General features: G+C 41.0%; 1 protein-coding gene across 1 annotated transcript in view; it reads left to right on the forward strand.

The window, feature by feature from the left end:
- Positions 1-2,264: 2,264 nt before the first annotated feature.
- The window catches only part of LOC145412393 (uncharacterized), a 55,026-nt gene continuing 43,877 nt past the window's right edge, over positions 2,265-13,413 (forward strand). The window contains 1 exon segment of the mRNA XM_080282282.1: positions 2,265-2,391. Coding sequence (XP_080138408.1) covers positions 2,265-2,391 — 127 coding nt within the window.

Consider the following 13,413-nt stretch of genomic DNA (forward strand, 5'->3'; position numbering starts at 1 on the left):
GTATAGGTAGCCTGCATTCCAGAATGCTCTAGAATATCAGAGTAATTGCTGGACAATATTGGAGAATTTGGATAAAGTATGGTAAAAGTAGGGGAATGGTATGTGGGGCCGGATTTTTGCGATTCCCGGACTTTTGGGGTTCCTGGACTGGTCTTCCCCCCCTTTTAGTCCGGGAAGTGGAGGGTTGAGTGTATTGTGATACTCATTCCAGTGCATGGAAGCGAACCTTGGACCTTGTTGGAAGGGCACAAGTCAAGAGCAAGAGTAGTGGAAATGAGTTATTTGAGAGGAGCATGTGAAGCTACATGGAGAGAGAGGCTGACAAATGAGGAAGTGAAGGAGCATTGTGGAGTGGATGTGGATATGTTAGAAAGTATTAGGAGAAATACATGGAGGTGATTTGACCATGTGGAGAGGATGGATAGCAAGAGACTAATGAGGAGAGTGTATGTGTGTGAGGTGGAGGGGGGAGAGGGAGGGGGAGGATGAGGATGAGATGGATGGATGGAGTAGAGAGGTATATGAGAGAGGGGGATGTGAGGGGGGGGAGGGCAGCAAAATGGTGGGGAACAGTGACATGGCGGCTATTTGTTTGTGGCCACTACTTATGGGATTAAGGCATCTGGCAATAGATAGATTTTTTTTTTTTTTTTTTTTTTTTTTTTTTTTTTTTTTGTGTCCGACTCTGGGCAAAGGCTTCAGGCCTATATCTCGGGGGTAGTAGCCTATCCCAAGGCCCAGTAGTCCTCCTACACCTCCACATGTCACCACTTCGGCGCTAACACCCACCGTCCATATTGAATACATGCTAGGGCTGTCTCATACAGGACTGGTGTATTGGTATTAGCGAGGGTATTTTTACGACATGTCGGCAGGTCATCTGGCACTGGACAATATACTGTGTGTGACGGAGACAGAGTGGGCGGGCTAGGCTTTCTTTTTGCAGGCATCATCAGTAGCACATGGGAGGCTGGGAGTAGTGGGAAGTTTGACAAATTCGATTTCTCTGGATGCTGTTGGTTAACCCCTAGAGTTCTGGTGACAGACAATTCTGTCCAGAAACAGGCATCTGGTGTGCCTTAGGTGACAAACAATGCCCTCCAGAACCAGGTGTCTGGTGCACCTCAGATGATGGACATGACATTGTGTTTCTTGTCAGCCTGTAAAGTCATTCCCATTTCCTATGGTGTCTAATGCATGATGCAGGCATATAGAAGCCGGATGAGCAACAGGACCACTCTTCCTTGGGAAGTGGGAGGAGTAGGAATGATTACAGTGATCCCTTGGTTTTTGCACACTTGGTTATAGTGGTTTTTGTTATCACTGCAAGATGAAAATCTACACCTCTGCCGTTATCACACATTTTTTGACTTAAAAAACGTAATTATTGTGCACCTGAGCTGGTTTCTGCCAATGATGATAGTGCAGTATCTGTGGTTTCAGATGGCTTTAAGGGATTCAAAGATAAGCCCTGACTCATGGACTTCCCTAGGTCTCAGAACCCCATACTTCAAGCCAATCTTAGGTCCCTTATATGGTATAAGTTTTTTCTGTGTTGCGTTCCTCTCATCATTTTCTATTTACCTAACCCTGCCCATGTATGTTTCTGATATTTACCATAAGAGTATGTATGCATTTAGTGTGTCTAAATTGTTGTAAAGGGGAAAATTTGGGTTTACAGTAAAAGTGAGGTGCCCGGTACCAACATTAATAAATTTCATGAGTTCTGTGCTTTTGTTATCATACAGTTTGTGAAGTTCCAGTTATGTGCAGTAACCAAGGGATCCCTGTGTATATAGACTATATATATGCAGAAGTCTCTGTAAGCCTGAAGGCAACTTGAATGATGGTACCTATGAGGTTTTGGTGGCACAAAATATTTAAAAAACAAGTAAGTGCATGTGGAAACACTAGTGAGTCAATACTTTCCGTAGGGCTTTATACTTGGAAAGTATTGTATAGGTTAAAGAAAGCTTATAGGAAGGGTCTTCCCTCCCCCCTCCCCCCCAAAAAAAGTCTTCATAAATAAGATAAAGGGTGTTGTTGGAAGAGGAATACTATATGTAGTGTAGAAGAAAAGAGTAAGACTATATACTAGGAAGAGAAGGAAGAGGCTGATGGATGACTAAGAGATTAAGAGAAGAAGGCAATGACAGAGTAGCCTGGAGGCAGTTTTGTTTTGGCCATCCCGTGTTGGAGAGGTTTTGGGAGGGAGCAAGGCATCAGTGGTGGTAGTGATAATAATGATGACTAACATTTGGGTTATGTTGTAGCATCTGGTGATCGACCTGCGTTCTGACACGGTAACAAAACCCACTGAAGGCATGAAGAAAGCCATGATGGACGCACTCCTGGGTGATGATGTTTATCGCGAGGATCCTACAGTCTCAGGTGTGCCTTCATTATTTCTCAACCTTGTCACACACAAAACCCACAACTGTGTTCATGCACACAGTTTCTCTCTCTCTCTCTCTCTCTCTCATACTATGCATTGTTGCACTGTGTAATGAAGGAAGGTTAGACATTTCCCATCAACCACCTGTCATTTAGGAGAGAACAACACTAAAAACAAGGGATGCTAAGACAGAGGTCGTGAATGATAATAAAAGAAACCTGTCAGGGCTCCTAATGGGATGTGTGCACATTAAACAAATATTAAACAAATAAGGATGGTTGCAACCTTCCTGCTGCATGCCAGGATCAGAACTGCCTGTGTGCCATCCATGCACAGTGTGAGTGTTGTCAGCTTACACTTTGTGACCCTGTTTGTATCCAAATTTTTTTCATGCTTATTTGCACTTTTTTCTCCACCTTTCAGTCCATGTTATGGCTTTTGCTGTAAATTTTCTGGGAGTTTTCTTTAACAAATTTTCTCTACTTTTTCAGTGATATCCATTACTTTGGGATATGTTTTCTTTCATAAGGGAAATAATAATCATCATCATCATCATCATCATTATCATCATCATCCGGATCTCCTTTCGCACCCTAGGACAGGCAGAGGAGTAGCAATGTCCAGACAGCCTAAGTTTCCCCAATTCAATGGGCCATACTTCCATTCACTCGTCATTCAAGTCCACGGAATCCAGGCTCCATCAGATAGGCCAGAAAAATTTCACCATGTCCTGTAGCTTCACACATATCTATCTGATAGACGCAATCCAAACGCTGTCATGTTAAGAAGGGGTGCCAGATCCTTGGTTATGTGCTGCTCTGCACAAAATTCATCCTGCCAGCGCAGTCTCTTTGTCAGTCCCATAGCCTCACCAACATCCATACCTCTCTTTCTCACACGCTTATTTACCAGAGCTGGGCACTTCCACAATCACTTCCGCAAACTGCAAAGTCTGCAATTGCGGAAGTGTGATTTTGTTTGTGAATTTGCGTTTCCAACAAATTTTGCACAGATTTGCAGTTTTGCATTTGTGGAAGCGTTTCCACAAATGCAAACCTGCCCACAAACCCGCTTGACCACTTATAACTTTGAGTGGTTTGTTTTTATGATTGGCAACATGGACATGCTCAAGATGGAGTTGTCTCAGTTGGAGGAGTCTGACTGTGACTGAGGATTGAGGACTGTGGAGGTTAGCTGAGGAATAGAAGTGGACTGGTGTGTTAACTTGTCAAGTGTGAGCTGTGAAATGTAATAATTGATTTATCTACAGTAGTGAATGATTTACCCTTGCTTTGTAATAAAAACAGTCTAATATATTAATATAATAATGTCGGTATTAAAAATACTACAAGGAAGAAAGGTTGCTGGTTTCTTGAAAGTAGTGATAAGAAACAGGGAAGTGAGCATGGAAGTGAAAAAGTTACTACAATACATGACAGTATTGTGATACCAACTCTAATGTATAGAAATTAAGCTTGGACCTTGTTGGAGGGACAGAAGTCAAGAGTGAGAGCAGTGTGGAAATGAGTTATTTGAGAGGAGCATGTGAAGTCACATGGAGAGACAGACTGACCAAGGAGGAAGTGAAGGAACGTTGTGGTGTGGATGGGGATGTGATAGGAAGCATTAGGAGAAACACATTGAGTGGTTTGGCCATGTAGAGAGGATGGAGAGTGAGAGACTGATGAGGAGAGTGTATGTAAGTGAGGTGGAGGGGGAGGCCGAGGATGAGATGGAGGGATGGAGTGGAGAGGTATATGAGAGAGGGGGGTTTGAGCTGGGAGCAGGGCAGTGAAATGGTGTGGGACAGGGCAACATGGAGGTGATTTGTATGTGGCCACCCTTTATGGGATTAAGGCATCTGGCAATAGATAGATAGATAGAAAAACACTGCAGAACCACATAATTGCCATACTCATAATTAACGACTTCACTAATTAGTGAAGTGGTAGGTGGTGGCAACCATCATCCACTCACCTGATGTAGTGCTGCCTATTTCTTCCTTAGCCTTTATCATTCTTTTTCTGTGTCTGCCCTCCTCTCTTCCTGTTTCTCCCATCTTTCCTGTCACTTCTTATTGCGTTTCTTTCCTTTACAGGTGGCTTTATATTGAGTGACAATCCAAATGGTTTCCTGTAAGCCAAAAAACCATTTACAACACTGGGTGGTAACCATATAACCAAACCATATGTGCTCCCTACATGTCAGCAAGTGGGTTGGTGGAGGGTTAGTGCCCTTCCCCGTAAAACAAATAACTCAGAGTCAAATGGCTCCCCTTGTAGGATTGTGGCGTCTAGCAGTAGATAGATAGAGACTAATTAGTTAGTTCTTCCTAAAGAAATAGTTGGAAAAATACAGAAAATACTCTGGAGGAATATGAATTGAATTGGTAAGGTTTTTCTGCTGAAAGTTATACTTACAACTAGAGCTCACTCTTTTGTTCGTTTTTATGTGTTTATGTGAAAGAGAGAGTATTGATGAAAACAGTGATGTATTCCATTAACCCCTTAATAACCCCCGGTGTTGAACAACCCTTTGCAGTACCAGTGTCAGTGACATCGAGTTATAAAAAACTGTGAACGATTATGGGAAGGGAACAAAGGTCACTGGTATGTTTACACGGCCCAGTGCTACCATCCCAAGCAGTCTGGCAGTCACTTAATCTCAGATGTTTTCGCCCATATGGCACATGCACCATTATTTTAGGAATTTTTCCACTAATCATAGTGAATCACAGGATGGGTTTAGGAAGCTAAAAATCATATTGCTAGGGTGTGCCGGATGATTATCTTCACATCTTTAAGAAAAATAAATTGATTTTAGAACGCTTTAAAAATTGTAACGGGGCCAGCTTGGGAGCATGCAAATTTCTGAACCCACAGCCATTGAGGGGTTAAGCTGTTAAGCCATACCAATGATTGTTTGTTTCTGGCACGATGGAAGAAACATACTCTAAGTACTCAAAGATGGATTTCATTTCCCAGTTTCCTAACTGTAGTTCAGGTTAGGTTTTGTAAAATTATTAGGTACTGTTAAACTAGGTTAGGTTAGGTTAGGTTTAGTTAAACACTTAGGACAGTCCCTTCCGCCATTACGCTGATGAATCAAACAAGTCTTGTCACAGCTGAACAGCTAAAAACAACACGGAAACTGATTTAACAAGAAACTTTTATTTACTGGATGGGTAATGCATTACAGTATCAGTGGTTCATAGGTTACGAAGTTAACAATTACCGGTAAATGTCATTTTCAGGAAGGCATCAAGAATTAGCGAATTTCAAGAATTAGTGAGGGGGTTTGGAACATAACCTTGCTATTTTGGGGAGGTTAATGTATATATTTTAGTATTACTATGAATCAGAGGTGGGCACTGCAAACGAAAATTCACCAGCAACGCAAATCCGCAGACTCAAAAAATTGCCTTCTGCAACGGCAATTTTGCAAAATTCTTGAAATTAGCAGTTCCAGAAATGCAAAAATGCAAATGCAAACCATTTTAATCTCTTTCATTACCCTGGCATCAACTTAATTTTTATTGTGTATGCCATTAGAGGATTATTAACCATCCCCCTCCCCAGAGGGGCTTGGGGATGAGTATTGTTTTCACTTGATTTGTCTGTCTGTCTGTTTGTTTGTTTGTTTATTTGTTTATTTTCTTTCTGTCTGTCTGTGTATGTATGTGTGTATGTTAACAACTTTATGTGAAAACTACTAATGCAATTTTGACTAAAATTACAGGGATGATGAGCTGTGACTTTCTGATCCCCTGATTAAATTTTGGGCCAAATTGGGCCAAGGCCCAGGCTGTAGGCCCCCCAAAAAAAAAAAAAAAAAAAAATTGTTTTTTCTCCATAACTCTTCTCAAGTTTGTCATATTGACATGAAACAAAACTTAATGGTGCATCTTTCAGATCTGCATCCTAAAACATGCCTCATTACATCAGGGGGGTCACCATTCAGTTAGTGGTAGGGGAGTCGGTGTCAGGTGGGTCGGTCCTAAAATTTCAAATGGGCATAAAATCGTCAATTTTCACCCAATTTACTCCAAATTTGACATGTGACATCTTTGACTAGATATCCTGTTGTGTTTATATGACAGCACTAAAATGACTACCGAGGACAGGTTTATTGTGCCTTGGCATCACTTCATGAATGAAATTCAAGATGATATTTTTTGTAATCAGGGGGTTAAAAAAATCATCTCTTGTTACACATCCACTACAATTATACCTTTATTTACTCTGTTCTGACTAACAGTAGGTGACTTTATGAAGTTTGGAAATTGTCTAAAGTAATGAATGGGATATGTAAAATTATAGTACACCTAAAATATATATTTCAGTTATTATTATTAGTATAACAGACTGTTTTTAGTACAAAACAAGGGTAGATCCTTCACTATTGTATGTAAATGAATTAAATTATTACACTCCACAGCTCACACTTGACAAGCTGACACACCAATCCACCTCTGTTCCTCGGCTCTAACCTCCTCAATCCTCACTCCATAGTCACAGTCAGACTCCTCCAACAACTGAGACAACTCAACATATAGTATATCTATTTATATGTCTATCTATCTATATTGACACTGCATGGGGAAAGATGGTTGTCTGGTAAGGAAAATTGTAAAATTGTGTTGTGTGATTTTGTATGTTTCTTGTTTAATCTGTTAATTATCTACCTAATGATTTTTGTTGAGATTGACATACTGGCACTGGCAATGCTAAAGTCTGACAGATTTGAAATTTAAACTAAAGGTTATATTCTAGGTGGACTAGGAGGCTTCATAACACATCTTTGCAGTTTTCATCTTGTTATTGGCTTGTATGCTAAACAAGTCTTTCTAGTATCAGTGTAGTTCACATCAGTAGCATACATTATAACATCTAAGAATTTGGAAAATAAATTAATCTTGAATTAGGCTTTATATTTTTTGGGGGAAAAAACATCTTTTCTGGATCTTATCCTTAGATTCTTATTTCTTACCCTCTTCCCAGAAAGCACTTAAAGTATATTATTAAAGTAATGTAGTGAGGAACGCTCCAACGTAAAGTAGCATACAGCTTGCAATGATGATGTTTTGCTTTATTATTTAACCCCTTCTTTACCGGACATGTGTTTTGACGTATCCCAACACCTGTGAGACACCAGAACCTCAACTGTGGTTCACTGGTACATCCTCTAATGAGTGGCAGCATATGGGCCACAGGGTAGCCTGGTAAGGCTGTTTCTAAGGACCTTGAGATAGCAACAGCTCTGTGTTTTGACAAGAAGACTGTGATGAATTTTTGACAAATTCTGACATCTTAAGATATGTCATGACTGAGTTGTGGTGGCACCAGTGGCTTGCTCGCTCATCTTTGATGTAACCTCTATTAGACCAATCATTATTTAATTTTAATTTCTACTACAGATATCATACTATATTTTTCCACTGACATAAGGCAAAATTTTCACCCCTTGACCTGCCTGAGAGAGCCAGTTACCATGCACTTGACCACGAGAGAGGGTATGCAGGATATTTTTCTCTCATGGCGTCTCTGGCGGATTCCGATAGTGACGAGTTTATTCCTCATGAGGATACTTATTTAGATGTATCAGATGATGCAACAGTGTCTGATGTGTCAGTAGATGACAGTGATGATGACTATGAGCCTGAAAATGATAGCGAGGTTGATGTGAGTGAGGAGGAGGAGGAAGCTAGTAGCGAGCTTAGTGACGCCAAACTCTCGGCAACAAGTGGCTCAAGGTTGCCATCTCCGTCACGTGTCCACACACTTCATGCTTTTGTCTGATCCATTTGGAGATGCTAGACCTAATGTTCTTGCAAGTGTAGAAGAGGATTTTGTGGATGTGCATCCAGAAATTGTTGCACATCATGCATGACATTCAGTGACTGCACTTGATTACTTCCAGCTGTTTATGAGTAAACGTGTTATGAACTAGCTATGTGTGTGGACAAATACTTGTGCAGCACATTTTTTTGAGAGAGTCCCACAGAGAATCCAAAGAACTTTATGGGGAAAAAATGGACAGACATGACAGTTGATGTACTGTATGTATTTTTTTTCCTTACAACTAACCATGGGATTGAACAAATTACATTGCTTGTCTCTTTACTGGAGCTCATGTGTTGTGCTGAGGTCCACCTGTTTTTACCATAGCTGTGATGAGCTGCAACAGGTTTTCTCAGATCCTCAGATTTCTTAGGTTTTCTTAGCCAGATGATGCTGTTCCCAGAAAGCGTATGTCAAGGATTGGAATGTTCTTTCAGATGCTGCGTGAGAAATGTATGGAATATTTTTCTGCTGGGGAAAATTTTGCATCGGATGAATCTCTCATTTTGTATAAAGGACGTCTGCATTTCCGCCAATAAAGTATATCAAAACCAGGAGGAAGCGTTTTGGCCTGAAACTGCACTCTGCTTAGGACTCCAAATGCCTGAGGTTATACATGGAATTTTTGTCTCAACACAACTGGCCTCTATGATGAAATGTTGCAGTTCTCTCCAAGTCTGAACATGTCCATATTTCTGATGAAGTCTATGCTCAATAAAGGGAGGCACATAGCACTAGATAACTGGTACAGTTCTCTTCATCTAGCTGAATTTTTACTGAGTAAGAAGACACCAACCACTGGGACAATTCATCCAAACTGAGGGGTACCAAAGAATATCTTATCCCAGCGACTTCAGACGCCTCTAGCTGTATTTGGGAGAAAGGAGGATATTCTTGTCATCAAGTACTGTGATTGTAAAGTTGTGCATGTTATCACAACCATGTATGAAGCTGGTTATTTGGAGCACACACATCATCTGAGAGGTGGAAGGGTGATCAGAAAGTAATGACAGTTCGTGCTATAACATGAAAACCTTGAATGATGGGAGGTAGGGGAGCAAGGAGAGTGCAGAGTTGCCTGTCCTTACGAATTTGAACTTGTCGCCGTATGCCTGACTTTTCTTGTTTTATTGTTGTGAGTGAATGCTTCACTCTTGTTTTTGCTCTCTGGCCAGAAACATGGATTACTCGAAAGAAGGCTGCAGGTTCTACATTTTTACGAGGTGGAAACTGGGAAAGAAAGCAACAGAGATTCGAGAGGAATTATTACAAGTTTATCCAGACACTACTCCTTCCCTGGAAACTGTTTCCCGCTGGATTCGTGCTTTCACAGCAGGAAAAACTGAATTGAAAGATGAACAACGCTCTGGACACCCCCGGACATCCGTGACCGAAGCAACAACTGTCCGTGCACGGTCCATCATTGACGAGGATCCAACTGTAACTCTTAGGTTCTTAGTCTTGGAGCTTGATATCAGTTATGGGAGTGCATATGACATCGTGCATGAACAATTACACCTGAGGAAGAAGTGTTGTCGATGGATACCCCATTTGTTGACTGATGAGCAAAAGGCTGAACGGGTGAGGATTTGTCGTGTCTGGCTTGCTGAATTTGAACCAAATGGTCCAAAACGGTTCTTAGATGTTGCTACTGGAGATGAGTGTTGGATTTCATTCTTCACAACCCGTGACAAGCAGTCAAACATGGTGTGGTTGGGCGATGAAGACCCTCTACCTCAGATTTTGAAGGAAGGATTTCGCCTTTTCACCATCTTTTTCAATTCTCAAGGACCAATATGCGTGGATGTGATGCCTGAAAAGTCCACTATCACAGCCCAATACTACACAGACCAGGTCCTTCCACAAGTCTTGGAACACAAGGCCAACACCGCACCAACCCGCCGTCGGTCTCGCCTTTTGCTGCACCACGACAATGCTGCACCCCACAAAGCTCGCCTCACTATGCAGTACCTGGAACAACAAGGTATAACTCTGCTCCCCCACCCACCCTACTCCCCTGACCTGGCTCCCTGTGCCTTTTGGTTGTTTCCAAAAATTAAATCTGCCATCTCTGGGAAGCAATTTCATCGCATCCAAGACTTGGCACGGACCGTCAATTCAGAACTCCGAAGTATACCGTCTTCAGAGTACCACGCTTGCTTCATGAAGTGGAGAAAGAGAATGGAACGCTGCATAGAGGTTGGAGGGGAGTACTTTGAAGGAATGTGAGTCATAGTTTGATAGTTCTTCATGCTAATAAAAGTTTATGGACTCACTGTCATTTCTTTCTAATCACCCCTCGTAAAGTAGAGATGGTCAAGAAGCCCCTACCTATTCACTGGTACAATGAGCAGATGGGAGCTGTAGATTTTGTGGATGAAGTACTTGAACCCTACGATCCCACAAGTAAATCCTTCACATGGTTAAGAAAACTAGGATTACACATGGTAACTAGAATGGTATTGAATGCCCACATTGTATACCAAAACCTACATGCATGTACTGGGAGTATTGAGTCCCATGACTTCCTGGAAAGTGTTACTCATGAAATGTTTATGAATACAGTCTGGGTTATGTTGCCTTGCACACTGCAAACGAAGAAAGACTACCTCCTAAGAAAAAACAAAAAAGAACAAGATACACCCCACTTTCAGGTGCACAACCTAGCACCTCAGATGCTGCACAGCCACAGCTAACTCATGGACTCATGCCCATAACTGCTACTGCAACACGTCGTCGGCTACAATGAAGATGCAGAGTACCATATGTACTGCTGAAGGACAAACAAAGTGGTCTAGGAAATACTACCTTGCCTGCAGTAAACAGCCTGGCTTGTGTTCTCCGGAACATTTTCAGGCCTGGCACAGCCAGTAGCCAACATGCACTCCCTCCTATGTTCTTTCTCTTCATCTTTATTTTCACTTTATTTTCCTTTTTTTTTTTTTTTTTCCACTTTCATGGTTTACTTTTCTCCTCCTTTATTTTGTGTTATTATGACTGCATTTTGTTTATTTTGGTATTATACTTTACATCCTTTTCCTTCTCCATTTTCTCTTCTTTTATTCCTATCTTTCACATATGGCCTGGCTTCACCTGTTTGCGTCTGCCTTGGAGCGCACCAAAACACACCGCCACTTTATCAACGTCATTAGACTACTGTTTATCGTCTAAAATCAACTTATCTTACAAGGTAAATAAATAAGCCATCAATCTGTGCCTGACATTTTTTTCAAGCCAGTTTGTCCAGTAGTTACCTGGGTTACAGTACTTTAAGATAAAATATATAAGCTTATATGATGAGTTATTTTATAATCATTTTTTTACAATTGCAACATCATGCTGGGTTTATGTGATCATCAGTATACAAACAAATCACAAAGAGTGACTAGTTTGGAAGTGGAAAAAATCGTACACTACCCCTCACACTACGGGAAGGGGACCCGTCAGGTCAGTATGGGGGGTAAATGTAGTGTTTACATTGGGGGGAGGGGTTGGTAAAGAGGGGGTTAATCATGAGTATGAACGTTGGCCCCTCTTGGCTGATACCGATTTTCATTTCTGCCATGAGAGCTTTGTATGAAGCCAGTGAATATAAAAAAGAGATGAGTCTGATCTTCATCTCTCTCTCTCTCTCCCCGCAAGTGTAAAGTCACCCGTAGGCAGGAGGAGGTGGAAAGAATGAAGGAAAGAAGGACGAGAGGAAAGGGCAGACACCCAAAGCAGCACTACACTGAGTGAGTGGAGGCTGAGCACCCCCACCTACCACCCAATATATATATATATATATATATATATATATATATATATACTGTATATATAGATATATATATATATATATATATATATATATACTGTATATACATATATATATATATATATATATATATATATATATATATATACAGTACCCTCGCGTCCAACACGCATTTGTCCAGCACGATTCGCGTCCAGCACGGAGAGCAAAAAATTAGTACGATTTAATACAATTTAATTACTGTAACATGGGTGCATTAGCATAACACGCACGGAGCTCCGAGAAGTGGGCGAAATCCGCAGAGTTCGCCTCTAGCACGATCACCCCCGGTCCAACACGGTCATACTGGACGTTCCTGTGATGCTGACAGCCAATCAAAACTTCTGATCAAGTTGCCTCCCCCACCCGCTATCGTGACGTGATCGTGATGTCGCCCAATCAAAAATGCTTCTGCTCTCACGTGATGTTTTGTTTAAATTTCTCCCGCCACAGTGCCACTCAGTCGCATAATTCGCATTGGAAGGTGCTTTTTTCTCTCTGCATTTTCTGCCCTTGCAACTGCTTTTTATCCTGCTCACGATGCCTAGGAAGCCTTCTGAGAACCCCAAGAAGCGGCTGCACCTCCTTAGGCCACCAAGCTAGAAATCATCGAGAGGAAAAAGAAAAGGGAGAGGAAAGTGAACATTGCCAAGGCCTACGACACGAATGAAGCCAACGTGAGGACCATAATAAAAAACCAAGACAAGATCCTGGCAGCAGTGAAGGCTTACGGAGTGCTAGGACAGGCAGAAGCAGAACTTTCCATGGATGTGGATGAGGATAGTGATTCTGAGTGTGATTTCGCAGGATTTATGAAGGAGGTTGAGGAGGAGCAGCAGCCATTACCTGCTAGTGACGCCAGCAGCCATACTCCAGGGACCCAGTAGGACTACCTACAGCCTCGGATACCACCTTCCATTCTCAGCAAGCCCACCAACACTATCCTAAAAGGTTAGTTATCATTCATAGTACAGCACCATTTATTATAATTACAGTAGTACCAATATATGTAAAGGTATATGGTAGGTATTTAAGGTGACTTTTCCTAGGGTTGCTGACATAATTCATTTTTCCCCATAAGCTCTGTTGTTTGTCCAACATGTTTTTGGTCCAACACGGGACCCATGCATGACAGTATTACCGTGTTGGATGCGAGGGTACTGTATATATATATATATATATATATACATATATATTTATATAGTATATATATATATATATATATATATATATATATATATATGTACACATATATATATATATATATGTATACATATATATATATATATATATATATATATATATATATATATATATATATATATATATATATATATATATATATATAAATATATATATATATATATATATATATATATATATAT

Source organism: Coenobita brevimanus, chromosome 93, assembly GCF_032717465.1.
Source record: "Coenobita brevimanus isolate Jiangsu-jjx chromosome 93, ASM3271746v2, whole genome shotgun sequence".
NCBI classification, from domain to species: domain Eukaryota; kingdom Metazoa; phylum Arthropoda; class Malacostraca; order Decapoda; family Coenobitidae; genus Coenobita; species Coenobita brevimanus.